The 25,894-nt window shown below is 41.5% G+C and overlaps 1 protein-coding gene across 4 annotated transcripts in view; it reads left to right on the top strand.

Annotated features, from left to right (window-relative positions):
* Positions 1-25,894, top strand: part of Dnah7 (dynein axonemal heavy chain 7) — a 275,393-nt gene that overhangs the window by 243,296 nt on the left and 6,203 nt on the right. For all 4 annotated transcript variants that reach the window (XM_040753634.1, XM_040753635.1, XM_040753633.1 and 1 more), the window contains 8 exons: positions 269-469; positions 5,020-5,181; positions 8,517-8,702; positions 9,961-10,098; positions 13,794-14,024; positions 18,801-18,953; positions 20,982-21,159; positions 25,721-25,824. In XM_040753634.1, the coding sequence (XP_040609568.1) occupies positions 269-469; positions 5,020-5,181; positions 8,517-8,702; positions 9,961-10,098; positions 13,794-14,024; positions 18,801-18,953; positions 20,982-21,159; positions 25,721-25,824 (1,353 nt within the window). The remainder of the gene's footprint in view (positions 1-268; positions 470-5,019; positions 5,182-8,516; positions 8,703-9,960; positions 10,099-13,793; positions 14,025-18,800; positions 18,954-20,981; positions 21,160-25,720; positions 25,825-25,894) is intronic.

Raw genomic sequence — 25,894 nt, forward strand, 5'->3', positions numbered from 1 at the left:
TCTTTACGCCAACCCTGAACTACATAGCACCTCTATAAGCCGTATAGTCCTGTGAATTAATTTTATCAGGAGAGTGACTATGCCCTGGACCTTCTCAGCATAGTGTGGTGATTCAGACAGAGGTGGATTCTGAGCTTTTGCTTAATTGCAGCAAGCCCATTTCTATTTTTGTAGCTGTTTCCTCTTCCTTCCAGACTGTCTTTTATATGCATTGAGATGATTCCTCGAGACTTACTCACACTTTGGTTTCTGATTTATTTTCTCTCAGGAGTTAAGCCCAGAATCAACACACCCGGATTTCCGAATCTGGCTGACTAGTTACCCATCTCCAAATTTCCCCGTGTCGGTCCTGCAGAATGGAGTGAAAATGACCAACGAAGCACCGAAAGGATTAAGGGCGAATATCATCCGATCGTACCTCATGGACCCGATCTCTGACCCTGAATTTTTTGGCAGCTGCAAAAAGCCTGTTAGTGATGGTTTAAGTCCTATCACCTCAGCCCTGTAAAGCAATTCAAGTGGTCCCTGGTGACCAGGGCTGTGTGCACAGAATGAAACTATAAATTAAATCGGCCCCCTGCTCTGCAGCACAGTTGGTTTTGATTACTGCTTATTAACTTGCTGCAGTCGATTTTATTAATATTTTATTTTAATTTTACCACTAGCCCCATCTCTGCTCAGCTGAGATATTATGGGTTATCATTAATAATGTAGGCTTCTGTTGAGAAAGTCAGCTGTAAGCCATTCCCAGCGCAAATCTGCAAGGCTGGAGAACTTGTTCCAGGATATGAACTGAACCCTTTGCTATCTGGAACCATCTCTCTAAATTAAAACATAAAAACATTTCCTCCACATAACCATAATGAGAGCCAAAACGATTTTCCTTCTCGATTGATGAGACTCACAGGGGTCTTTTCTGGAGCCACCAGGCAGGCAGGGAAAACACCCACTGTTTTCATGATTAGAATTCTGTCTGAATGTCTGTGACCTAAAATTGTTTCACGGTGTTTTGCCGTAATTAAAAATGGAAGGGCTCCTTTATGCGAGACACTATGAACCTCGATAAGGTTTGGCATTCAAAAGCTTACTGTCTTGATGTCTGAACATTACGAAAGTGCTCATCAAAAGAGAGCACTAAAACTAAAGTACTTCCATTAAGCAAAAATTTGGACACACGAGATGAGGGGATGGGAGAGGGGAGAGGAGAGAGAGAGAGAGAAATTCACATATACATTTCATTTAACACTGTATCAACCTTTTCCTGAGCCTCCACGACTTGTGAATGACTGGTTGACTTTTGCATTGATGAGGATTGATGAGACCTGGTGACTCACACACAGGATAAGCTATAGTCAAGTGGCATACCATTTTATATGAAGCTTAAGCATCTATATGCCTGAGTATCTGAGGGAAATTCTAGACTATAATCAATCTTCCTTGGATACCAAGGGATGAATAATACAGAGAGAGAGAGACAGAGAGACAGAAAGAGATACAGAAACGCACTAATGTATATATGCATATATTAATGTATTTAGAGGGGAAACACAAAATGACAAATTAAATGGTGTAAAAAATTAACAGTAAGCCAGGCGGTGGTGGTGCACGCCTTTAATCCCAGCACTCGGGAGGCAGAGGCAGGCAGATCTCTGTGAGTTCGAGACCGGGCTGGACTGACAGCCTCCAAAACAATACAGAGAAACCCTGTCTTGTAAAACCAAAAAAAAAATTAACAGTAGGTAAATACAGAGTAGGACATAGGTTTTCTCCTTACACTATTTTATAGTTGTAATTCCCCTATAAATATAAAACCACTTCCACATAAAAAGCTAAAATGTAAAGTTGTTCCCCATGGAGGTCCTCATAGTTTGATATATAAAAGAACGTGAATGCTACATAAATAAATATATGTTAGTTTCCCTTGAGCAAGAAAACTGTATATACTCAGCACCAGCACAATTTAAAAAATGTTTCAATATGATATTGATTAAATTCATGAATGTAGAATTAGCAGAAGACAGAAGGCTAACTACATGTACATGTGTGGTGTACACGCACACACATACACATACACACACCAGTTGAAGGTAAGCTAGACATATCCTGATCCCTTATCCTTAAATACTTTCAGGAATGTCCAATCTTTTGACACTCCCTTTGTCATTGAGATACAATGTTGTCATGTACAAAGTTCCTACCTGCAAACCAGCACTCAAGTTACCAAAAACTCTGAGAAAATTTAAAGTGTTGTATTGGGTCATGTTCATAGCTATCTTGGGATGCATGTGGCATGCAGGTCTCAAGTGGGATGCATTTATGTATGTTTTAGGAATAGGGACATTTTCTTCCCACCGTATTATTAGTTTTTGTAGATGTAACTGTTACATCAATGCATCATGTATTTCAGTGTTGTCAGCTAAGAGCACCATTTCCACAGTAAAAGCATCATCTCAGGCTCAGCGTCCCATTCACTTCCCACGGGGTTCTACTTTGTCCCACGATGCTGGGATCACACCTGGCCTGTGTGTGCATGCGTGCCAAGTACTGGACTTCGGAACTCACTCTCCGGCCTCCACCCCCTTTAACCTGAAGTTTCCTCAGCCCTTCTTGCCTAACAACACTGGCGTTTCTGAAGAATGCACTTCCTGATATTGTCTTAATGGGAATTTTCCCCATTCCGAATCTGTGTGACATTTTCTAATGATCAGATTCAGCTTGTTTGTTTTTATTCTTAGCCCCATTCTTAAGGAGATGATACTGTGTCTGCAGTAGATGAAACTAATGTGGGTCATTTAAAAAAGCATTAATTGATTTTCCACTGTCTAAGGGTTGTTTTTCCTCTTTCATGGGAGGGGGTTAGTTGTGTTCCACCCTCCATCCATATTTAGTATCTAGTGCGCATCCTTCTCACTGAGTTGGTCCTTAAGTGGTTACTTACTCCCGATTGCCTCACTTGGAACTTGTGATGCTTCTCACTTACTCCTCATAAGCAGTGGCTTCTCCTCACCATGTGTTTATCTGACAATGGCCCAAACATAGGAGTTACTGATTTTACCCCCAATGATTTGCAATTCATTGACCAAGAATTTCATACTCATTGTTCCAAGCTTCATCAATGTGATCTGCATTAACCTGGTTTCTGTACAAATTCAGGTCCCAGCTTTGGGAATTCTGTGTTAGTAGCTTGCTCTTTCTAATTTAGGATGTTCCAGACTCATCTTGTACCTATCCTGATCCTGCCACAGAGGTCGCCACTTTTCTGAAAAGCCCTGCTTCTTTAGAGTGGTGAATGGCATTGGATATTAGATGGGTTCCTTGCTGCTTGAAAATAGAGACACATAGCCAGGTGTGGTGGCACACACCTACAATCCCAGTATTGTGCAGGCAGAGGCAGGTAGAGATTTGTGAGTTTGAGGGCAGCCTCATCTACATAGGGAGTTCCAGGACAGCCAGTGGTATATGGAGAGACCATGTCTAAAAACAAAAACAACAACAAAACACAGAAATATAGACATATAAATGCACATATATCACATACACATCCTCTGGAAGCGATGAATTCATACCAGTACTTTCGATTTCACTGCGTCTTCCTACATCCTTTCTTGTCTCTCTTGATCCCACATTTGTCTCTTGTTTTACATTGAGATATCTGGCTTCCAACATTACTTAGTAAGTTGATTAATGATTTAATCCATATAAAATAACTCAGAGTTATACTAGCATGTTTATTCAATTTCTTTAGTTAAATTTATGGTACTTTTGTCAAATATGTTCCTTTCATTTTCCTTGTTTTCCATTCCCTTTTTTCAAGTTTATCATATGAAGGATAAAATTTAGGCCTCCCTGAGATTTTTCTGGGTTTTGCTAAATAATAAAATATCTTCTAGTTACTTTCAGTTTCAAGGAGAGCCTGATTTAGAAATTGGGAAGTATAACAATGTTAATAACTTTGTGGTTATTTAAAATATGGCCTTTGGATTCTCCAGGCTCTAACCCAGTGTCCCTGGTTGTCAGATTGCACACTGTCAGGGGGAGAGGATGGAGTTGGCATTCTCCTTTTCATAACCTGTGAGTGACACAGCTGGCAGCTGTTGGTACAATTCACTTCACAATGGTTTTGAGATAGGAAGGGGCAGACATCCCTGAACTCAGCTGGGAACGTTTTGGTCTGGCATGGGTTTAAAACAACATATTCCCTCCTCTCCTGCCTGCCCCGTCTGGCCTCTTATGTTTCTGGCTCTCCGGTGTGCCCTTCAGACAGGCCCTTCCTATGAGGTTTCCTCACCACGTGGTACAAGTTGTTTTCACCAGCGTCCCTTGCCCTCTGGGATTCCCATCTGGTTGACTCACTGCTGGAATGTGTACCTGGCATTTCCCTCTGCATCTTCAACTCTGGGGCAATGGATTGCTCTTTCTCCGCTCTGGGTTTTGCCCTTACCCACAGTCTCTAGCTGTTGTGTCAACCCTGATGGCCCATTGATTTCTTGCTAGTGAGTATGACTGTCTCCCCCATGTCCTTCACCAGGGAGGAAGGGTGCAAGCAGACTCCCAGCATAGAATTACTTTGTCTGAAGAAACTCCGCAGCTCTACTTCAACCTCTGTTGTTGACTCCCAGTATTCTTAAAGGTTTTAGAACTGCCTGTTTTCTTCAAATTGTCTATTTTGAAATTTCTCTAAAATGGCCTGAGAGTTCATAGTTCTTGTGTTGTGTTGCTTCAGCTGCAAACATGGCCCCCTCAAAAAAATCCTGTAAAATTCAAATTAGATGAATTTGCTCTGTTTCCTAGAAACCTAGTGTACAGAACTGTGTGTGCTGATTGAACTTGAGTATGACTGGGCATAATTTTGTTTGACATACCTGTAGCAATACATTTGTGTTTTATTTATTTGGTGTATGAAAATAGCCAGGTACTATTTACAAGCAAAGGAATTTAATAATATTAATTTAGAGATATCAAATCTAAAGCAATGTTCATACAAAAATAATGTCACGGGACCATTTCTTGTCATTACAGGAAGAATTCAAGAAGCTGCTTTATGGCCTCTGTTTCTTTCATGCTTTGGTACAAGAGAGACGAAAATTTGGACCCCTGGGGTGGAATATTCCGTATGAATTCAACGAGACAGATCTAAGAATCAGTGTGCAGCAACTCCACATGTTCCTGAACCAGTATGAGGTACCATAAACTTCACAGCAAGGACATTACCTTTTTAGTCTTTATCATGTTGTAACTGTTGATGCTGTGAGCAGGGACTTCTGATTAATTCTGCTCTGATAAAATAAACTGCAGGGTAGTTCCCAACAGCCTATTAAGTAGTACTTGATTATAGCAGGAAATTGTAACTGCTTTAGCGGGTAGTTAGGATGCCAGTTTGTCTCCAAAGAATCTAGGTTTTCTGCTTTATTTTGACACAGCCACCTGTGGAGCTCTGAAAAGTAATGGTGTTGTATTTACTGTGAAAAGACCTTTAGTCAGCCAGGTGTAGACTAGGATGACTAGGTTTCTTCTTTTCTGGAGCATGAATTCATTTTTTGTGAAATAACATTTTTATTTTTGAGTCTTTACTGTTTGTCTAGAAGTAAATGACTTAACACCATTTAAGAAGAGGAATAGATTCTGGGAGGAGGCCAGAGAGCCCAAAGTCACACTAGGCTCACATCACTCTTCACAATTCTGATTCTCTCTGGGGCTGTCGTCATTGTCTTGTTTCCATTTTGAGATAGGGTCTCAATATGTGGCCCTGACTGACCTGGAACTCAGGACAATTCTCCTGCCTCAGCCTACCAAGTACTGGGATTGCGGATATCTGCTACCACACCAGTGTTCTCCTTTCTTTTCCTTTTTTTCTCCATGAGGTACCATTTGATCTCCTTTTCCAGGCTAGTCTTGAACTTACTCTGAAGGCCAGGCAAGCCTTGAACTTGAGATGTTCAACCTCCTTTCCTCCTTCTCTCCTTCTCCCCTTCCCTCCCCTGTCTTTCCTCTCCCCTCAATTCCACTCTCATTCCCCTCACTTTCCCTCTTTGTCCCTCTTGCTTTCTCACTCTCTGTGGAACATCCAATGTTGGGCATGATGGGATGTTCTCTTTTCTGTTGTCAACTGGATTTAAACAAGTTTGAAACTTTGAAAACTGCCTTATAAATCACTACATGAGCTTGTAAGAATAGGGAACTGTCCCAGCCTAAAGCAAGTTGTCTGTATTTTGGCAGAATCTTATTCAAATTTAGCTAGATATCTTTAATTAAGTCTATCAATAGAACATAAAAAACAAAATTTTCAGACTTAATATAGGCTTGTAAATGGGGAAGGCTGAATTCTATTTCCATGAAAGATGGAGGGCTCAAGTGGCAGAAATATTCAAATGAATCATGAATTTGATGAATTGTTTTTTATGCTAACACCTACAAGAAGAATGGAGCTAATAATAGAGATAAAATACAGTGCCAGAGGAGGATGTATCTAAGCTAAAATAATCATACAAAACCAGTGAGGAACATTTGTAGGTAGCAATTTGAGTACCTGGATAATATAGTCTACCTCAAAATACAATCTATAGTGAGGAGCTAATTAAAATATGTAAGTATGCAAGTTGGTTTAGCACTTAAAAAATCAAATCCACTGTATCAACATGCTAAAGAGAATTTAAAACACATGATCCTATCAGTAGTTACAGAAAACAGCATTTGACAATATCCCACACTCGCTAGTGATAAAAATACTCAGTAAACTAGAAAGAGAGAGGAACTTGGTCAAAATGAGAAGGAATATTGTTTTAGGAACTGTTGCGTTGCTGTGAAGTGATACCATGACCATGGCAACTCTTACATATGAAAGCATTAGGGTTGGCATACAGTTTCGGAGGCTGGAGCAGCAGCTAAGAGTTACATCCTAATCTGCAGGTTAAGAGGCAGAGAAACGATTGGGCTTGGCATGCGCTTTTGAAACCTCAAAGCCCTCTCCCAGTGACACACTTCCTCTAACAAGGCCACATCTTCTGATCCTATCAAAAGAGCCACTCGCTGGTGACTAAGCATTCCCAAATATGAGCCTATGGGGGCCATTCTTAGTCAAACCACCACAAATATCTACAGAAACTGCCAGCTGATGCTATGCTTCAAAGATGCGCAGTAAGACAGGTATGATGCGCACACATAGGAAGACAGCTTTGTGAAGTTGGAAGCGTGGTGAATTAGGCTGTCACAAGGCAAGAAATGTCTGGAGTTACTGAAAGCCAGGGAGCCTGAAGCATCCTCCCAGAGGCAGAGTAGCAAACATGCTCCCACCATTGCCTTGATGCTGCACTTTTATCCCTTTGATTTTAGTCACTAAATGGGGGCCATGGAAAAGTAAGCTGGGAGACCAGGCAGGCAATGCTAAGAACTGAACTACAATGGGAAGATGCCAGACATACCGTACCCACATAGAAAAGATAGAAATGATTTAGATATTAAGAGGTGGAGAAACCATCCTGAGTGAGGTAACCCAGTCACAAAAAGAGAAACATGGCATGTACTCTCTCATATATGGATTTTAGACATAGATCTGGGGAGTGCCAGCCTACAATCCTATGGCCAGAGAGTCTGGGAAACAGAAACTTTATTTAGTGGCTGATCGAAGAAGAGGCAGACTCCCTTGGTTAAGTACTGAGCTGAACTCAAGAAAGCCAGTAACAGAGAGGGAGGACTGATGATCAAAGGGATTAAGACTGGGCTGGTTTAACCCCCAAAAACAGCTGACCAGACAAAGGTTAACTCTTGAATCCCAGGCATCAGCCTGGGAAGCCAGCATGGGACTGATCAAGACCCCCTGAATCTGGGTGTCAGTGAGGAGGCCTAGGGAATCTATTGAGCCTTGGGCAGCAGATCAGTACCCATCCCAAGTATACACACGGACTTTGGACTCCCATAGAACAATGTGAGGTGCACTCTCACCCTGAACTCTTGGGGAAGGGTCTAGGCCCTGCCCTATATGAAATGACAGACTATGCACACCCCCATGGAGGGCCTCACCCTCCCTGGGGAAATGAGGGGATAACGGGGGGGGGCTCGGGAGGAAGGGAGGGAATGGGAGAGGGACCTGGAACTGACTTGTGAAGCAACCTTGTTTCTTATCTAAATTTAAACTGGAAAATAAAATTAAAAAAAAAAAAAGAGGTGGAGAGAGAAGGAAAAGTCTTGACTTGTGTTACAATAAATGCTAATAAGTAGATGCGACAATGAAGACCCTCACTAGCATTTTAAAACTATTATCAATTCAAATTGTATTGATGAACAATAAATACAGCGATTTTAAGTCTCAACACCACCTGAATGGAAATGAACTAAGACAAGAAGAGGAAGATCCTGGGGGAAACTACGGTGATTGACAGAGAGTATAGAAAAGGAGATTTGTGATTGATAACTTTTAGGGAGATGCTTAGCTTGACAATGGTACCAAACACAGACATCACTCCACACCATGTGCTACTGGTATCTCCTAACTGGTTGCTGACTGCAGCTCTCCACCGTAGGAACTGCCTTATGACGCTCTACGGTACATGACTGGGGAATGCAATTACGGAGGCCGGGTGACTGATGATTGGGATCGGCGCACGCTGCGTAGCATTCTGAACAAATTCTTCTGCACAGAGCTAGTTGAAAATCCAGACTACAAATTTGATTCGAGTGGCATCTATTTCGTTCCTCCTTCTGGTGATGTAAGTATGCCTGCCCCCTTTAAGAAACTAAAAGCAGGAGAACACAAAACTCCTGGGGATTGAGGACATAGTTTTTCACAGGTGATTTCCCATCCAATTTTTCTAATTTTGTTGTTCATCCTTGTCTTGTTTTTCTAAGTTATGTAGGAATAGCGCACACACCATGTACAAAGGGAGTTGGGATTCTCCTGTTCATTGTGGTGTGGGATAGTTTCCTTAGTGACCTGAAATTCTGTCAGCATTAGCTTGATATTTGGGTAAAAAGACCTTGTCACAATTAAAATGAATATACACAAGATGGAAGGTCAAAAATATTAGCAGTAATAATTAACATTGATATCTCAGGTTTTTTTAGTTAGTGCTCAGTTATGATCTCACTGTAGCATCAACAAGGCGACCCAGTATAAAGAGTAGGGTCCCAAAAGCCAGAAAAGTGTCAGAGACAACCCTGGTTCCCACTATTAGGAGTCCCACAAGAAGACCAAGCTACACTAGTATAAGATTTGTGCAGAGGGCCTAGGTCATTCCCATGCAGGTTCTCTGGTTGTCATTCAGTCTCTGTGTGCCCCTATAAATCCAGGTTAGTTGATTCAGTGAATTATCTTGTGGTGTTCTTGACCTCTCTGGCTTTTAGGGAGTTTTTTATAGATTCATAGGTGGGACCTTAAGAAGGGTTGTAGACTGGGGGGAGGGGAGCGTGTCGACTGGAGGTCCTGGGAATGCATGCCAATGAACTCTTAGTCTGGGGGCTAACAGGCTTATGCAGCAATGGAGTTGAGGGATGGGAAAGGAGGTGAGCTGCTGAGTCCAATTGTCCAAACCCAAAGAGTCCAGGTGCCTCCTCTGGGCTTCAGTCAGTTCTCACGGAGCCTCTAGGCAGAGGTGCCGGGTTCTGAGCACCAACAAGGAGATGGGTGCAGAGCTCTCTTCTGGAGTTCTGTTCTCCAGCAAAGATGTTCTTGGAACTGATGCTTTATCATTGCCTAAGTGTCTGTCTCCCATTGTCATTGCCAGGACAAGCTTCTAAATTTTATTACCATAAATCTCTCTAATAATAATGTTTTAGTTGAATGGCACATTACCTTTTTCTTAAAATTTTAGCCCTTGACCTGGGCTTAAGGAAGGGAAAGCATTCAGTGTGCAGTACCATAGGCTCATTCTCGCCATGGTTTGAGGACTGAAAAGCATAGTCTCTAAGCCAAGTCCTACCTCATAATTGACATCTAACCTCCAAACTTCTTGCCCTTCGTCTTTGCAGCACAAAAGCTACATCGAATACACGAAGACTCTGCCACTGACCCCAGCCCCAGAAATCTTTGGGATGAATGCCAACGCCGACATCACGAAAGATCAGTCAGAGACACAGCTGCTGTTTGATAACATCCTCCTTACCCAGGTGTGTGTTGTGAGCACCCTAAGCCCGAGCCAGCGAGGATCTGTCTGTGAGGCACCCTGAAACAGGAGCCAACACAGACCTGTCCGCTCCCCACCCCACCCCCCATCCAGCAAAGCCTCCTGGTGAAGCTCTGCCAAGGTGAAGGAGCTCTCAAAGCAAAAGGGGGGACCCCCACATAATCCCTTAATTATGGACTTCAGCGTAGAGAACATGGACATCTGGCATGTTCTTTTCATCAGTCTTGTTTCCGAACAAAGCATCTCTCTGAATCTCTTGCTTCTAGGAATTCCAGTTTGTTTTGTTGTTCTGCCTAAATCTTTGCCCCCAATGCAGCATATGTTAGATCCCTTTCATGTCTTTTAGGTGGGAAGCATCATTTTAAAGACACCTGGGAAGCAGTTAGGGAGCAGGATCTGTGTGCCGTTTTACTAGTCTCCTACCGATTTAACGGCAGTTGTCTATTTTATGATTCATCTTTAATATCCCAGGACATTTCACCTAGTTTACATAAAAAATTCCTTTTACCCTATCCTATTAGATAACATAATGCTTAAGTGTGTGACAGCAATATTGCGAACTGAGTTTAAAGAAACAGTTGATCAGTGGGAGGCACTGGAAGGCGTGCAGCCCTGCTGCTGGAAGAATGTGCCCAGGGTGAGCAGAAGGGAAGCAAAAGTGGGCAGCAGTCAGAGCAGAAACAGTTGTTAATCCTGGGCCCAGCGAGAGACATTCTCTCTGTGTCGAGGAGAACCTCACTGTTTGTAACTTTTGAAAACAAATTAACCTAGATGCCAGGAGTTCCTATGGAGATTAAATAAAATGCAATAAACTAGGCATGTAGGTTTTTCCGGTGCTGAATTTAGGTGTTTTTATGGCTTCTCTGGGTTAAACGGCGATGGTTCCTGTTCCTGTGGTACTGGCCCTTGCTGGCATGGCTTTGGGAGCTTTGGATATGATGTGTAATACATAGGGAACCAGGGGGATGAAGAGCCATTGCTCTTCCTGTTTTGTAGATAGGAAGCTGAGGCACAAAAGGATTAAGTAGTTTGACCAAAGTTGGGTAGTCCAGTTTTGAGACCAGACTGGAAGCCATGCAGTCTGACCCTCACTGGTTCCAGAGCCCTTTCTAAGATGCTGTCTTGTACTCTCCTTCAGATTGTGTGGCTGGGTCAGACCTAAGATGCTGAAAAGGTCCAGAATCAGGAGGACATGGGGTGTGTTATTATAAATGGACATGTCCACAAAGCCTGCACTTCTAGTTTCTGATAGTATGCCATTTTCTAGTAAGGCAAAGAGGACAAAGACTGCTTTTAATGTCCATCTCTCACGTTGATGACATGCAAACCTGTCATTGCCAGAGCACACACGTGAGTCAGGCAGTGCTGTGGACCTTAGAAGCTTGTCATATATGATGTGTGTCACACTGCAGAACCCATAAAACAGTATGCTCATTCAAACAGAAAATGACTCGGTTCCAAACACATGATTTGAATACACAAGGGTAGTACCTCGGTATGTGATTAAACAGTGGATTTCACCATCCCTGGACTCAGATTCCTGAGTGTGACTTTCATAATGGGTAGGCAATGGCTCTTGAGTCACAGCTCAGGCAGATACCAGCACTGCAGAGCTCTGTGAGCTAGTTATTAATGACAAAACATCTTCTCTGATGTCCTTGCCTAAAACGTCTCAGAGAAAAATGGAAGAGACAGACACCAGAGTCAAGAGTATAGTTTTTGCAGTGATCTTTTTTGTATGCTTGATGGTCACACTCTATTTCAAGAAGGAAAATTATGAAACCAATATGCTGGAGGCTTTCTGAAAAGGCTAAGTTCTGCAAGGTCTCATTAAATATAGATCAAATGCATCTGTACTCAGTAAAAGGAAAACAGCCCAATCAGGTGAGCTGATTCACATTTGTAATGCTAGCATTTGGGAGGCCAAAGCATGAGGATCCCAAAATCAAGGTCTACTTGGGCAAATCAGTGAGCCATGCACCCTGCCTTTTGAATGTGCGTTGTTTGGTGCGTGTCTATGCATGTGTATGTGGGAACCTGTAGCATGTGTATGTGGGAGTCAGATGCCCAGTTGGAATTACAGGCAGCTGTGAACCTCCCTACTGGGTGCTGGGAACTGAACACGAGTCCTCTTCAAGAGCAGCAAGCACTCTTAACTGCCAAGCCATTTCTCTGGCTTCTCTTTTATTTCAGAATAAATAGTTAAAAATGGAGGGCAGACTGGGGGCCCAGGTGTAGCTTCTCAGTGTGTGGTTTGTTTAGCACACGTAAGGCCACAGTTTCAATTGCCAACGTAGGGAGAAAGGGAGGAAGGATAAGCCTTAGAAACCGCTAAGGAAAGGGCATGGGAATGAAAAGCCAAGCTAAACACTTACAAATGAACAGCGCCCTGCAGCTCTCGATGCCTCCCATCAGTTCAGCACGAAAACTTGTGTTTTGCTTGGATTACTAGGGATGTTTGAGCCGCGGAAGTATTTCTCTGCCACTTTTGGTTGGGTATAGGCCTGGTGTGTTTGTTTGTATCATTTTGGTAGCGTTTGTGTTTCGTGTGTTTTAAGTGGGCATAGCTCTTTCTAGAAAACAATGATTTTTTAAATCTATTTATACCACTTTATACGTGGCTCAAAATGCAAAATGCAAATTATTCTGTAAATGGAGTAAAAAGAGAAAGATATTCCATTAATGTAGGCCCAGCATTCAGTACCTTTTTTCTTCTATTATTTTAGATATTAATTGTAAACTAAATACCTTAGGACTATAAAAAAAATAATCACTATTTTGTGGGCACTGTTCTTAATTCTTTTTATTAGCAGGCAATTAAAACTTGCCAACATTTAATTGTTTTATTGTCTGATTTTATAATCTCCTCTAGGGATGTGTGACAGGCAGAAATCTAAGGAAAACAATAGTGTTCACAGACTAGAATGTCCAATATTAATTTTAAAGAAACCAGGAAGTATAAAATAGGAAGGGAGACTAAAGTCAGTTTTCTTGAACTGGGAAAATGTGAGCAAGTCAATTGTATTCTAATAGTGCTTATTCTCCCCTAGTGAACCCCCAAGAGGGTATTTCTTCTCCGAATTTCTTTAAAAGCCTTTCCAGAAAATACAAATTCGTTTACAAGATGCCACTATTAACATAGGAAGCACAAATTGCATCGATGCTCCTTCCTGACTTCCAACAGCAATCACTACGGCCTTTGCTTTCTCTATAACTCTTAGCCTCCTAGAGGAGTCAGGCTTATTTCCTTTGCCCTACAGGCTCAGGGAGAAAGCTGTATGTCTGTTTCTGGCAACCAGTGTGCATCAGATATTGGCAAATAGATTTTGTGGCAATCTCTCTCAAGACATTCACATTTCTTCCTCCCTCATGGGTGTTAAGGTTCGGCACTGGCCAGATGCTTGGTCGAGCTTCAGTGGGTCCCAGGCAGTGGGACACGTGAATGTCTCCATGAGGTCCTGTTTCTCTGAACCTAGTGAATGCCCCTCCTCCTCCTGCCTCACAACCATCTTCTCTCAGAACTTCATCCCCCCTGGCTCTTACATTTCAATAAACCGTGTGTGGAGAAGAACCATCAATAGAATAGATAATTCCTTCGTAGATTTGCCCAGCAGTTTTTCCCCTCTTGCCTACCCTTTGACCTTGATGAGGATGTTTATAACAGTTTGGGTTCTTCAGTCTCGCGCATCAGGTTCTGGAACAAAGTCATCAGATGAAATAGTAAACGACGTTGCCGGAGACATCCTGGGAAAACTTCCAAACAACTTTGATGTAGAGTCTGCAATGAGGAGATACCCCACAACCTACACTCAGAGCATGAACACCGTCCTTGTCCAAGAGATGGGACGATTCAACAAGCTGCTGATAACCATAAGAGAATCGTGCATCAATATCCAAAAGGCAATCAAGGTAAGGTGACGTGAGCAAAAGAATCACTAAGCGTTCCACTTCTATCAACTTGGCAAATGGTTTTTTAGTTACACGCACTGGCAAACACTATTCTTGACCCTATGTGTAGAAAACCAGCCCCTGCTCTTGATTAGATATAGAGTTCTGAGAACAACAGTTAATAAAGAGATACAGAAGTACAGAGTGTGCTAGACAGCACAACATCCTAGGGAGGAGCATGCTGTGGAGACATTGTGCTAAGCCATAAGGAAAACAAGTTTTCAAGTTAGCAATGGAGACAAGTAAAACATTCAACAAATACAAACAGAATTTTTAAAGATTTATTTGTGTGTGTGTGTGTGTGTGTGTGTGTGTATGTGTGTGTGTGTGTGTCCATGAAGGCCAGAAGTGGGCATAGGCATGGAAGCTGGAGTTACAGATGCTTGTGAGCCACCCTGCGTAGACGCTGGAATTCAAGCTCCTGCCCTCTGCCCCAGCAGTAAGCACTCTTCACTACAGAGCCATCTCTCTGGGCCCATATATAATTTTTAAGTGATAAATTCTTTAGACAAATAAAACAGGAGAAGGTCAGTAGAGATGTAAATGCTGAATTTTTGGAGGTAGGCTGGGTCAGACCCTTGAGGATAGAGGCCTAAATAATATTAAAGAGCAACGTGTAAACTATTAAAGGAAGAGCATTTATGCAGACAATTTTAAAACAGTAAAAGCCAACAGCACTGCCAGTACGGCATGGACAAGAAGCATTAGGCGTAGGCTGACGGGACTAGAGTGGAATGAGCATGGGTGTGTGAAGGAGGTGAGGGCTATGGACTGGGTACATGATGGCCTTGTCAGCCATGGCCAGGATCTTGAATTTTGTTTTGAAATACAGAGACATTAGGGGTTTTCAAGCAATAATGATATTTCATATATTTTGAGGCTTACTCCTACTGCTACCAGGAAGGATAGTAGGGAACCAGTGATAGAGAACCAAGGTGAGGAATCCCAGCTGAGTGTGGCTGCAGCGTTGAGGTGAAGAGAAATGGCTGTCTGTGTACCATTAGGATAACTGAAAGTTTTTGTAGGGGTGAGCAAAAGAGGCCAAGGGACAGCTCCCAAATGTGTATCCTCAGCAAGTATAAAGTCTAGGAAGGGGCAGACTTGAAGGAGAAATTCAAGAAATACAATCACGTTTTCAAAGTGCTTCCTGAGTCAGTGAAGACATTACTGTTAAATGGAGGTCAGGGTGGGTATAACTTTGTCTATAATATGTTGATAGTAGTCAGAAATAGAACTTATAAATTACCTCAGATATTTTGGTACCACTGATGAGCGTAGGTTATTTTGGAGTCAATTTATCCTATTCACTGCCCCTACAATAGCTACAATGTGTTACAGTTTCCTTTCTTGAAGTCATCTCTAACTGTTCTCTAAATATTTCCTTAATGTGGCACAATAACCCAACTTTGAAAATCATATTGTACTTTTTGAAAATTGAAATAATAGATAAAATAAATTGCTTGTCAGAATTTATGGGGTGCAGTTAACAGAATAGCCAAGGAAAATTATAGTATAAGTCCAATACCAGGAGAAAGAAATTTAAGTTCAATATCAGGAGAAAGAAATTTAAAACCTAAAGCTAAAAAGAGAGAGAAGGGAGGGAGAGAGGAGGGGCATGGAAGTATTGGACAACCCCATTTATAAAATGACATGATGTGGTACTAGACTCTGAGTCTAATGGTAGTACAATATATTATCCAAATTCATATGGTATACCTAGAATCATTTACCATGTAAAAATACATGTACAATACAACTAAAAAGCTTGCTATCATTAGAGTATATTCTTTGATCATAGTATAATTAAGAAATTAATTAACAAAAACTAACATGCAATTTCTATATATTTATAAGTTCAATATAACACTTAACAATGTATGGTTTAGAGAAAAAAATAATGAAAAACTTAAATATGAAGAGCACACCAACTGGTTACCCAATACCAATTGTCAACCCTGAAAACATATATGCAAATAACATTATACGTATTGAGCAGGTTGTATTTAGGAATATATATGTATATGGAAAAATAAACAATTTCCATTAAATTATGAACCAATAACATCAGCATGTTAAAAATTGGGGAACACATATCTTACTGTTGTAATTAATAGGTCAATAAATATGGCTACAGGGACAATGTTTCATGGTAATAATTGTATCTCCTCTGTGATTACTATTTGGTATTTATTCTATATTTAAACTTTTGAAAAATTTCCATACTATTTTCCATAATGACTGGACCTGTTTACACTTCCACTAGCCCCATAGAAAGGTTCATGGTTCACTTGTCTTCAAATCCTTGCCAATACGTCTTCTTTCTTTCTTTCTTTCTTTTTTTCTTTTTTTTTTTTTTTTTTTCTGGTTTTTCAAGACAGGGTTTCTCTGTGGCTTTGGAGACTAGACTGTCCTCGAACTAGCTCTTGTAGACTAGGCTGGCCTCAAACTCACTGAGATCCACCTGCCTCTGTCTCCCAAGTGCTGGGATTAAAGGCATATGCCACCACCGCCCTGCCAATACTTCTTATCCTTTCATTTTTCATAACATCCATCCTGTGTGGTGATTCATTATGGTTTTAATTTGTGCTTCTATTACCAAGTGATGGTGAACAACTTTTCATATACTTGGCCATTTGTGTCTCTTCCTTAGGAAAATAAGCTTTTCTTTTGTCATTTTCTGGTTTGGTTATTTGGTTTTTGCTCATGAATTCTACAAGTATTTTCTGTATTAAATATATGATTTACAAAAAAAAGAATTGGGGAACACATTTCATAGACAGACAGACAGACAGACAGACAGACAGACAGACACACACACACACACACACACACACACACACACACTGTGGTAGTTTGAAAGAAAATGGCCCCCAAAGAGAGTGGCACTATTAGGAGGTGTGGCCTTGTTGGAGTAGGTGTGGTCTTGTGTCATTGTAGAGGCGGGCTTTGAGGTCTCATATATGCTCAAGCCATGCCCAGTGAGATAAACCACTTCCTTTGCCTGAAAGTCAAGATGTAGGACACTTAGCTACTTCTCCAGCTCCATATCTGCTTACATGCTACTGTATCACAACATAATGATAATGGACTAAACCTCTGAAAACGTAAGCCACCCCAATTAAATGTTTTTCCTTTATAAGAGATGCCATGTAGGCTGGTTGTCCTTTGCTTTATGTCTAATATCCACTTATGAGTAAGTACATATTTGTCTTTCTTATTCTGGGTTACCTCACTCAGGATAGCTTTTCTTAGTTCTGTCTATTTGCCTGTAAATTTCAAGATGTCATTGTTTTTTTTTCCACTGAGTAAGTACTCCATTGTATAAATGTACCACATTTTCTTTATCCATTCTTCGGTTGAGGGCATCTAGGTTGTTTCCAGTTTCTGGCTATTACAAATAATACTGCTCTGAATATAGTTGAGTAAATGTCCTTGTGTGAGTATGTGTCTTTGGATAAAAGCTGGGAATGTGACATTGTGCAGAGGACACTTCAATGGCACTGATGATGGTTGACTGTGGTCCTCATTACAGTGTGATGTTGGCTGGGCTCTTGTCTGGAAAGAAGCATCATCACCATTAGATGTTTCTCCTTGACCAGACTCTGTCTCTTTCCTGGAAGATCAAAACTAGCTTCTACAATTGGGGGAACTAAAGGAGAAGAGAGGTCTGTTTCCAAAGTGTATTCGCTTAACTTTTGGTTCAGTATGATAGCTGACCTCAACTGTATCCGCTATTTCAGGTGTGTTGGCAGTACTTTACTCCATATTTGTTGCTATTCCCAGGTTATATTCAAGAATGATGGTATGAAGTTTTACTCTGTAAACTAGATTTCAAATTCCTTTTCTTTTAGCACAGCCATCCTGCCTGACTTTTACAAGTATCATGAGTGATACACAGTGGTACAGTACTTACTCAGAATATGTGAAACCTTAGGTTTGAGTCAAAGTACTGTGAAAAACTGAATGCAATGTCAGCTCCTAGATTTTGCTGTCTAGACTCCAGAGCTCTGTTATCATGGCTCCTTTCTCCATTCTGTTTAGCTCTTGTGGCCTTATGCCTTTAAAACACAGAATGTCTCACTGCTGTTTCAGTGAAGTTTCAAAGGGGCAAATGAAATAATGTGTTTAATACAGAGAATTTACTCCAAATTTTTCAGGTTTGTTTAGTATTTTTGATTGTTTAAAAAAACACAGAAATGATAATCACAACTGGCTCGAATGCAAGATCAAAAAACAATAAATAAATCAAGTTTATTGGTAAGAACAACAACAAAAGACTGATTCTTCCAAGTTGATTCTTGTTAAATTCTCCGGGGAAGGAATTTTGAGGAGCCTGGGAGTTTCAGTATCTGTACATGGCAGGTGGGGTATTCAAAACAGAACAAGGGCAGCTGGATTTCAGACTGCTTTTACTTTCAGAGTATTTCATATAAGCTTAGCTTTATATCCATCACTATGACTTTAAGAAGGAAGGCTAGGAAGGCTATACTGATTTGCTTTTAACCAGCAGGTAAATTAAATGAAAGGTAGACAGTGATTCAGTAGCTACAAAAGAGCTAAGATTTTCAATTAAAATTTGTTTACAAAAGCCATTACTCCTTTTCTAAGGAAGGTTTGAGAAACTATGCCTTCCTCGCAAATCCAAAGAAATCTTATGTTCATTAACAAAGGCAACGTGAAGAAACAGGCTGCCTAGGAGGGCCAGTGCTGATTTCACTGAGGTCTGTTGTGTTTCAGGGGCTTGTTGTGATGTCTACAGAGCTGGAAGAAGTGGTCAGCAGCATTCTGAATGTCAAAATTCCAGGAATGTGGATGGGTAAATCTTACCCCAGCCTTAAGCCACTTGGCAGCTATGTGAATGACTTCCTTACAAGACTAAAATTCCTGCAGGTGAGCTCATCCATATGAACATTGCTATCCAGTCTCTTCTGGCTTCATTTTCTTCATTAGAATGCTGAGTGACGGGGCTGGAGAGATGGCTCAGAGGTTAAGAACACTGACTGCTCTGTCAGAGGTCCTGAGTTCAATTCCCAGCAACCACATGGTGGCTCACAACTATCTGGAAAAGATCTGGTGTCCTCTGATGGCCTGCAGGCATACATACAGACAGAATACTACAGTAAATAAATACATCTTTAAAAAAATGCTGAATGAGTGGAGATAGGCTCTCTATAGTGCTGCATATTCCAGGCAATAATGACCTCTATGCAGTAATGCATATGTATGTGTGTATATATGTATGTTTATATATATGTTTGTGTGTGTATACATATACATATTCTACATCTTAAGTAGGAGGTTTGTGATATCTTACATTCAAGCAAATGACAGACTTTGGAGAGAGAAACATCTGGCATGTTAACTTTCCATGATAGAGCTCTATAACAAAGCTTCTTTAGAAGCCAAAAAGTTTGTAAAGAGAGGAGCTGTTTCTTCATTGCCCAGCAACCTTCTAGCTCTGGCATCCCAGTCCACGACAGCAGTGACCTCAATGGTTACTTTTCCTGAATATGTTCAGTGGGTAGAATCCTGAGTCCTAGCTATCTCCAAGTTGATGCTTCACTATACATCAGTAGGAGCAATTAAAAAGAAAAAACATAAATGCTTTTATGTGACATGAAACTATGGGGAAATGGGCTTTGTGGCTCACACATTAAATCCTAGCACTTTTGTGCAGGAGGCAGGAGGATCACCTACAAATTCAAGGTCAGCCTATGCTAAGATCTGGGCTACATAATGAATTCCAGGCAAAGTAGTCTCTAAGCAAAATGAAAACATTGAGAAAGTTTCTGCAGAAATAAAATGAACAACTTCCCTTTCTGTAGCAAGTTGTTGGTGGTTACAGGGATACAGCACTTCACTACAATCTGAGCGAAGGGCTAAGGATGTAAATGAAGACAAAGACAGCGGCTCATTCTTGCAAGGAGAATGGCGTTTATTTCTACAAGAGCAGAGCTTTAAATACCTGTCAGGCAAGGTGGAAAACCACCAAGGTCAGAAGCCTATGTTCCCAGGGCCAACCAGCAAAGGATGGGCCAATAACAGGAATTAGCATTTAGACAATAAGGATGGACAGAAATTAGGAACTTGCATGCAGGCCTTACTGGGAGGAAGGGACAAGAGGTGTTTTGCTAGAAGCTCCTAGTCATAAGCTGGTCAGCAGACCCCCTTGGGGGAAGGGTGTAACACCTTTCATAGTACAGTCCCTCTGATGTACCAGAGTCAGATACTAAAGGACCAAGATGGCTCCGGAAAGCTGAGGTTGAACTGTGTGCTCTTCTTGAGTAAAGGAATGAATTTATTTCTTCAGAGATGCTTCCATAGTTTGCTGTTCAGTTACTTGTTATGCAACAGCGCATCATCAAAACATCCGAAGTAAATATAGCATTAAGGTGTCATGATATTTCTAAAGAACATAACCATTCACCACCCTACTTGTTTGTGTTCTCTCATGGTACTGTGTTCTAGTATGTTGGATTTTGTGGTATGTAAAGTAGGAAGAAAAACTTCCAAAAGAATATTCTACCATATAGTGATAACTAGCTAATTAGAAAAAAAGATGAAAATATTCCCATGTGACCAGCCTTATGGAAATCTGTTCATCTATGTAACATGATACACTTAGTAACATTGGGTTTGAGTTCACAATTGTATGTAGGACTTCAGGTGAAACCACTGGACATATATAAAACAGACACCTACATCTGCATTCATGCATTGCAATTCACAAGCTAGAGTGATGGAGATGATGTTGAGTCAGATTTTGAAATCTTGACAGTGTGCCTTGATAGTCATTGAATCCCATTTGCTAATTTGCCTGAATGGCAATATGCGTGTTTGGAGATGCATTTCATTGATACTGTATTGGAAATCTGTATGACTCTGTTACTGTATCACTTTTGTCTGGATCTACCATAGCAATGGTATGAAGTTGGCCCTCCACCCGTCTTCTGGCTTTCTGGCTTCTTCTTCACACAAGCCTTCCTAACTGGTGCCCAGCAGAACTATGCCAGAAAATTCACCATTCCAATTGATCTTCTTGGGTTTGACTACGAAGTGATGGATGACAAAGAGTATAAAACTGCTCCCGAAGATGGTAAGTGCAGTGGCAAAAGGGACCAGCTCATTGTCTGCTCAATGGACAAAGGCATAGCACTTTTGCTTATCTTCTCAGCTGTCAAAAAGAAATCATGTACATAATACCCTGAAACAGCATAGGAAATTAATTGTGAAGATGAATCTGGGTTAAAGTATATTATCCCTGTACTATGTGTCCCTCCCAAACTGAGAAAATTAGTAACCATATGAGGTTAAAGTAATAATCAGATTATCAGTGCACAGGCTAATCATCCATAATCTGTGTTGACCTTGGGTAATCAAGAGGGAGGAGTCTCTTGAAGACCATACCTATTTGAAAATTCCCGATATATGCATCTACCATTACTGATATGTGCCCACAGACACACACATATATGCATACATACATACATACATACATACTTCTGAGACTTACAGATAATGGTAACATTTTGTGTATGTGTGTGTGTGTGTGAGAGAGAGAGAGAGAGAGAGAGAGAGAGAGAGAGAGAGAGAGAGAGAGAGAGAGAGTCCAGAGGCCAGAGAAGGATGAATGTCCTACTCATTATTCTTCGCCTTATTCTTTGAGACAGGGTCTCTCACTGAACCTGGTACTAGAATGACCTCCTGTGAGCCCCAGGAACACTCTTGTCTCCTCCCCCTACAATGCTGGAGTTAATAGGTGCACACATAAAGCCACACCTGACTGTTTGCAGGATGCTGGGATCTGAATACAGGTTGTTAGGCTTGAACAGCAATCACTCTTACCTGAGGGTTGAGGATCTGGAAACATTTGAAGATTGGGAGGGTGATTATGAAGAAACATTCTATTTCCCAGTTGGTTGTTTTCTAAGTACATTACAGTTGCTATGACATTTTATTGTAAATTTAGTGGGGCCATCAAGATGGTTCAGTGAGAACGGGTACTTTTTGCCAAGCCTGACAACCTAAGTCAATCCCCATTACCAGTTCTCCTCCAACTTCCATGTGTGCCTTGGTGTGCATGCGCACACTCATACATGCAAAATAAATGTAATAAACAGAAAACAAACAAAATGTTAATGTGGTTAGACAAGACTACTACTTCAAATAAATATTTCATCTTTAAAAGGACTAAATTTTACCAAATGGTGCTGACTTTAAATGAATGGCAATAATCTCTCAGTGACAGTTTCAACCACCGTGTCACAGGCACTGTGCTTCGCCAGTCATCACTGGCCCACTGCTGGGCCCTGCAGACCAACAAGCAACAGCCCACGCCCTTTTATTTTTAAAATTTATTTTACATTCCTACCACAGTTTCCCCTCCGCCCTCTCCTTATGTTCCCTCACCCATCTGCCCACCTCCCTTCTACTCGCACCCCTGTATCCACTTCTCCTCTGGCTCCATTCAGAAGGGGTAAGGCCTCCCAACAAAGCCTGGCATATTAAGTTGAGACAGGACCCAGTCCCTCCCCCTCCCCCTTGCATCAAGTCTGGGCAAGGCATCTCACCATAGGGAATGGGTTACAAAGAACCAGCTCATGCACCAGGACAGGTCCTGGTCCTACTGCTAGGGGCCCCACGAAAGACCAAGCTACAAAACTGTCACCCACGTGCAGAAGGCCAGACCACCTAGGGCCTTGTTCCAGTTTACAGTCAAATGTGAGACACTGACAGGTAGATGCAGTCACAACAGTGTCTGATAATTGCCTCACCTTACTGGTGCAAGTGGTTTCACTTTCAGCCAGGGGTCACACAGCTCAAGGCTTTGGTGATGTGAAGCTATCCTTCTGCTGTGCCCTGGGAAACTTGCCTTCTCATTCCCAAAATGAAGACTTACGCTCTAGCCGCACAATGCCTTCCTCTCTTGCTTCATCATCGTGAAAAGGGGAAGTCTAAGAAAACAGCTGTTAGCACCACTAAATTTGGGAGCCTGTGTACATGTGTACCTAATGGGAATCCAGACCCCCTTTCTTTCTCCTCTAGAGCCTTGTTTATTTACTGCTACCTCCTCTTCCCAGAATCAGCAGACTCAGAAGTGGGTAGCTCCCTAACCACACACAGCATGCTCTGGCATCTCTCATCTCAGAAGCAATCAATGAACTTTTCCGTTGTCTTGGTACCCACAGCTGTCCTGTATCCCTGCTTTCTAACAACAAAATATCTCAGAAGCCTGACTTTGCATGAGATCTGAGTTCTCACTTCTGCTTCTTCTTTTCATCCTCTCCTCTCCAAAGATGCCATTCTCTTCAGAGTTACTGATGGTTTCCATGTTGACAAATCCAGCTGAATCCTCTTTGTCTTCATATTAACTTCTTAGCCATTTCTTTTGCCGTGTTTATCTTCCTAGACACACTTTCCTCCCTTTGTTTCTAGGACATGGTCTGCTGGTTTTCTTTTCCTTGTCTGGATTTATGTTTCTTGCTGGGTTATGCTCCTTCAGCTATTGGAGTCTCCATGGACAAAGTCCTTGAACAATTTCCGTTTACTAATTCATTGTCTTCCCCAGTGACCTAATCCATTTTTATGTCTTTGAGCATCTCCTTGTTAGATGCTTCCTCTGTGGTCCAGAAGGCTCTTCCCATAACTACCAACATGCCATCTTTACTTTTCTATCCCCTGGATGCATAGAACTTAGAACTAATTTCAATAAATAACACCACCCTGCAGGCAGAATCCTATGACTTTCCCCCTTCCTCCCTCACATACTCTCCGTTAAATCTCCGCTGCCTTTGCCATCGTTCCCATTTGCCTGGCCTTCCGTGCCAATTCTTTAATTGCCTTCCTTCTCTTGTTGAATCGTCTTGGAAGTTGGTAACACTGGCCCATTCCACAGTTATTTGCATGTTTCCTTTTGTTGTCTCTCCTGTGACAACACAAGTGCAGAGCTATCACCTTGCCTAACTTCACCCTTCCTGCCTCCGTCTCTAGCAGCAAATGCTGCTGTGGGGGAAGTCCCAAGGTGTCCCAGAGCTACAACTCACCACAAGCTCATGGAAGCTAGGACAAGATTTTACACCAGCATTTATTCCGAGATTGAACTGCAGAAATGTCGTTAGGGACAATGAGCACACAGGGAAGCAGACCAAAGGGACACATGCTATGCTATAACTAATCACACTTTTCCCCGGAACAGATGTCTAACATACCATTAATCTAACTGTTTGTTTAGCGTTCCCTTGTTATTAATGCATAATGGAACACTCACATTGCTGAATCTCAGAAGTTTAACAACTCAGAAGTTTAACAATCCCTTCACACAGGTTACTACTGTAAAAAAATAATAATCTGATCCCCTCCCCTCATAAGGTTCAGTATAGCTAGACAGATTGAGGAACATGCCAAGAAGGACAGATACTTGTTCCAAAGAAAGTAATATTGGGAAGGAGCTAAAGATCTTTGAGTGAAGTCAAAGCAAGGGCCTCAACCCCAGTCTGGTATTGCTCTGTTCCATGTCTGTGCCATAGAAACTGTCCATCCCTTTATACTTAATATTTGCAATAGCCCTACGGCATAGGCACTAGAATATTTTTGTTAACAGAGGCAGAAACATGGGCCCAGGGAGGCTAAATAACCTCCCCAAAGACTCAAGGTAACATTGGTCCAAGATAAGACTTAAGTGCAGTCCTCTGGCCTCATGCCCAACTGCTTTCTTCCAAGCCTAGTGTACTGAGCACTTCACGGAGAAGTTTGAAAACAGCGCATATCTCACAGGAAGTCTCTTGATGAAATTGCGGTTAATTCTTAATTCAGGAGCCCAGCGCTTTTCCTCCTAACTTTTCTCGATGTCATTCGGATAGATTAAAAAGTGGCATTCCAGTTGACATCTGAGTGGAACTGATGTCTCTACACAATTCTGGACCCAGCTCAAGATTTAAGTTATGAAAGCACTGCATAGAGTTTTTTGAACTAGCTAAATTTCCACACTCAAACTGAGGAACTGGATACATTGAGTATAGAGATTATATGGAATCCTTTCTTTTTCTTTTTCCCAGTCAGCATCTGCCTGTTAATAAATGAACAGTGAGGGGAATAGAGGTGATCAGGCACTAAAACTTCAGAGTTATATTGAGAGTGGTGGAGTAGTACGTAAAACACAATTTACTTAATGATTAGTACAGGTTACTTGGTATTCCAAAATTGCTCAGTAAGCAGTGGCCATCTGCTAAGCAAATAACTCTATCAATGTGTCCACCCCAGCATAACAACATTGAGGATAGCTACTTGTTAATTATGAATGTTATTTTGTATGCAATAAACATTTTTAACACAAAATGTGCTTATCCACATGCTGGGATGTTTGCCATTCCAGCTTATTCCATCCTACTTCATAAACTACCTAAGCAAAAATGAGAGCTTAGTGTCAGCTATTCCAGGCATTTCACCTAAGACTCCTGTTACCCGAATTGCTAGTTACATTGGGGTGACTCGGTCACTAGCTGAAAGCACTGACTAGTAGAAGTGGAGGGACAGTGGAGGGAACCTGAGGAGCTACAACCAACACCATGTGCTGCTCTGGTTCCCCCAATTAGCAATTTCAGATTCGGAACTTGGTAATGGTGCATTTTTGAAGTTTAACTTCTTTCTTTGTTATCTAGGTGTTTACATCCATGGATTGTTTCTGGATGGAGCTTCCTGGAACAGGAAGATCAAGAAACTTGCAGAATCACACCCTAAAGTTCTCTATGACACAGTCCCTGTGGTTAGTATTTATTTGCTAATGACGTATGTATGTGTCTGCTCCTGCATATGGGTATATGCACATACAGTCT

Source organism: Mesocricetus auratus, unplaced genomic scaffold, assembly GCF_017639785.1.
Source record: "Mesocricetus auratus isolate SY011 unplaced genomic scaffold, BCM_Maur_2.0 Super-Scaffold_100010, whole genome shotgun sequence".
In the NCBI taxonomy this organism is placed as follows: Eukaryota; Metazoa; Chordata; class Mammalia; order Rodentia; family Cricetidae; genus Mesocricetus; species Mesocricetus auratus.